General features: G+C 44.8%; 1 protein-coding gene across 1 annotated transcript; it reads right to left on the reverse strand.

Moving 5' to 3' along the window:
- Positions 1-1,795: 1,795 nt before the first annotated feature.
- Positions 1,796-3,959, reverse strand: LOC119311159 (sister chromatid cohesion 1 protein 3-like). Its single transcript, XM_037586795.1, has one exon. It carries the CDS (start codon positions 3,933-3,935, stop codon positions 2,016-2,018), a length of 1,920 nt encoding a protein of 639 aa, XP_037442692.1. The 5' UTR covers positions 3,936-3,959; the 3' UTR covers positions 1,796-2,015.
- Between the last annotated feature and the right edge of the window lie 31 nt (positions 3,960-3,990).

The raw sequence follows: 3,990 nt of genomic DNA on the forward strand, positions 1-3,990 counted from the left end.
TAATTTTACTCGCTGGACAAATAAAAAAATTGAGTGCACAAATTAGTCATCACAAAAGTGTCATCGGCCACAGCCACTAAAAAGGCAAATATAACACGCCAATATTCCATGCGTTTCCAAATGCAGGCTCACTATACCTATGCATAGCAACATTCCTTCTGCAATCGAAACCAAATATAAGATAATAAACCCATTTATAGTTCAGAACTTCCAGTATATATTGCTTCAATAAATTTGACAATCTGACAATGAGCACTAAAATTAAGTAAACCAAACATTGCAGTTCCAAATCTGTTATGGAGAAGTCCTAGTGCATTGCTGTTGATAGGAAAAGTTCTACCAGACATAAACCTAGCTTACCTTCCTATGGCAGTATGTCTATCCTATTCAAGTGAAGTCACAGATGCCTCGGTATCCTATTTACTGGTTGGTCTGAAGCAATAGTCCAGTAGTAGAGCATGACCAAGAAATGTCACAAGAATAAGATAATTTCAAGTTCTAATGCAGGCAAAACCAAATAGATAGCAAGCAAGATAAAAAGTTTAGTAGTGAAGATCAAATTAGAAAATCAGATAGGAGACCTTCAAAATATATTTTTATTAATCTGCAGGCAGATAAATTAGTGCCCCCTGTCCTCCGAACAAGTATTGGTGTGTAACAACAAAACCATTTAACAATTTAAGATAAATTATAGACCAGGTGAACCTTGAGAAGCTAACCATTAACCTATCTTGGACATCAACAGATCTCTCCTTCAGGTAATGCCCGAACAATAATGGCATAAATAAGACTTGGCATCATATTAACACTGTGAATGTGAATATGACTGAATTAGCACACCTAAACCATCTAACCAAAATAAACATGCATTGCTCAATCCTGAAGCTAACATTGATCAAAATCACTAACCTTTGGTCCTGAAATCAGGCATGCCTCTTCAAGAACTATAAATTGTTGGTGATCTTAAGCCTAAAGGGGCCCAGATATCACATATATTTATAGCACCAACCACTAAGGTGTAGCTTGTTGTGCGATGCTCTCCCTGGCGTAAGACCATTCAGTAAGGTGCATGTAAACAAAACAATAAGATGCATTATGCGTAAACTAGGACCCTTCTATCTCAGACATGTGAATAAACAGAAGTTCATTCATTAGTTCCACCCACAGAATAAACATCAATAGATAATCTCTAGTTAATTCAACAATTACTGAATTACATGTAACTTTCAGGTGAGCAACAAACAGAAGTCGCTATAACCACAGGCTTGTTCTTGGAGAGTGAAAACTTTTGGTACCTTAACTGGACAGACATCAAAGGGAAACTTCAGCCCTATTCTTAACACTGTCTCCATTGCAAGATTTAGGCAAGAATTTCTGTTGAGAACAAATGAAAAACTCTTTCTAAGAAGCCAGGACCACATGATGAAGCACATACTGTTTCATTTTTCAGTCCCACAGGGTAACATCTAGAAATGAGTGCTAACTAATTCAAGAATTACATGATAACTTTCAGGTGAGAAACAAATAAAAGTTCCTATAACCACTGGCTTTTTCTTGGTGGATCGAAATTTAAAACATGAAGGCAAGGTGCAAGTGCTTAGGCTCTAACCTGAACGGTGTCAGCAATCAAATTGACTGATAAATCTGAATTATACCAAAAGAATTAAATTCATGTGCTAAAGCTAAATCAATATTCAACTCCCTCCTTCCCATAGGCAACACCAGTCACACAGCAAAAAATCAACCAACAAAATCACACGTCGGTAGCTCAGCACAGGTGCAAAGACAAGGAGGGTTGAAACAGATTACAATGTATACAAAACACCTTCAGCTCCACTCACACTAGCATTTCCAGGTTCTGAACAGAACTGAGACAAACTGAGATACACACCAAATATTACACGAAGCTTAGAAGGCATAAGTAACATAGCACTATTCTAAACCAGGACTGATATTACACAGGCCAGGAAAGCAAAAGAAAATAGTCTAATTGAACTGAAGGGAAACAGAGTCGTTCAAAGTTTAGCGCTCGAGAGTGACGGTCTAACCGAAACTGAAATATCGCCATACGCTTCTTCCTGATGGACATCGATATAATCATAGCTCTTCAGGGCCAATGTTTCAAAGAACATGCTTGCAGCTTGCTTCTTTGTCCTCCCGTCCAAGATTCTGCTTAAACTGAATTTCCCTGGCTGGTCTTCTGACGTGGCTGAAGACATCATACCTTTGAAGTACTGGGCGGCAGCCCTTGTCCTGGTAGACATGATGCTGCCTAATCCTGTGGTGCTGGTACCCGCACTGGATATCATGCTAGGGGTATTCATGAGCCCAGGAAACCCCGGTAGATCTTCATCAAGATCGTCAGTACCGAATGGGAAATGAGATTCAATAGTATTTTTTCCAAGTGATGCAGAACTGCAATGTGTTAGTGGTACAGTAGCACCAGTTCCTCCAAGTCCAGACCGCCGGGTTCCACTTCGACCAGGGGTTTCAAAAGGGGTGTGTTCTTCTTCTCTTACTGGAGATAGATCCTTTTGTGGAGAGAAGCGAGGGAGCTCAGGTGGTGAATCAAATGGTGTTGCCTCTCCATTTCCTAGAGAATTCAAGGTGAGGTGAGGTTCAGGCTCCTGTGTATCTGCATTTCTTGTAGGTGCATCCTTGTCACGAACAATCACAGCATCGGCAGGCTGAGCATCAGAGTCACGAACATTCACAACATCGGCAGGCTGAGCATCAGAGTCACTCACACGAGGGTAGTTCCCCTCATAAGCTTTATGAAGATCGCTACACATTCCTTGCACCAGAGGTTCAGAAAAAAGGCTGTCCTTTTGGCTTATCCTGTTGAACCTCCACACATCCACTGCTGTATGGGGCAGTATCTTCCTCCTGCGAGCCAGCCTACCTAGCTCAATGCCATCAACTTGATTACTCATATAATCATTGGGGAGCACGATTTCCTCATCAATTATAGGCCTTCTCCTCTTCTCCTGTACATTCGCCCTTCTCCTTCGCCTGTTACCTTGTGCTTGAGGTGGTGGAGATGGTTCAAGGACAAATGCTACAGGTGCCAAGAGTCCAGCGTCACCTGCTGGTTCTTCATCTTCTTCAACAAGCTCATGGCTGATACGTGTTGGAACATTGGGAATGGATGTCCGAAGCACAGGGGATAAAGGTGAGTGCATTGCTGGTGGCGTGGTAACCTTTTCTATGAACGGCGACGGATCTTCATCCATGGGGTCACCGCCATCAATAACATCTTCAAACCTTGACGCACTGTCAGTCGCTCGGCGCAATATTTCTGGTGTATCTCGGTGCCCATTGATAGGGTTCACTGAAAAACTGCCTTGCAGAGGAGGATCTGCAGAAATGATATCCTCAGGAAACGGAGGGAACGTCTCCTGCTCAAGCTGTTCAGGCTCAAATCCTGAAGATCGACCAGCAGGAGACGTGAACTCTGCTCCACCATCCTCGTCAAGGGTGATCATCACATACCCTTCTCCAGACAAGGTGATCTGATCAGAGGTCCGCCGATGACGATCCGGCGTATCCATCTGACGAATCGCATCATCAAGGCTCAAGTCATCCAGGCTGAAGGTCTCCGGCAGAGTGATTACCTCGAACGGAGCACGGTCCGCGTCAACCGGCAGATCTATCGCCTCCATGGAGGCGAAGGCGGTCCTGACCGCGCTCAGCATCCGGTTGCAATCTTGGAACAGGTGGTTCACCTTCCACGAGTAGATGCGGACGAGCCCGAGGAGGAGATGCCCCGACAGCCTGAGGGCGATGGGCACCTCTGGGTCCATTATGGACGCCGCGTAGGAGGGGACGTCGACGCCGTCGATCTGCGTCCGGTTGACCTTGCGCTCGAGGTGCGCGGCGATCCACACCGTGCCCAGCGGGCTCTTCCGAGCCAGGACGGAGTGGGAGTAGAACATGGCTGCGGCCTGGTGGGGAGGGAGGGAGGGAGGGAGGGTGGGGTTCGACGGCGGG

Source organism: Triticum dicoccoides, chromosome 5B (assembly GCF_002162155.2).
Source record: "Triticum dicoccoides isolate Atlit2015 ecotype Zavitan chromosome 5B, WEW_v2.0, whole genome shotgun sequence".
NCBI lineage: Eukaryota > Viridiplantae > Streptophyta > Magnoliopsida > Poales > Poaceae > Triticum > Triticum dicoccoides.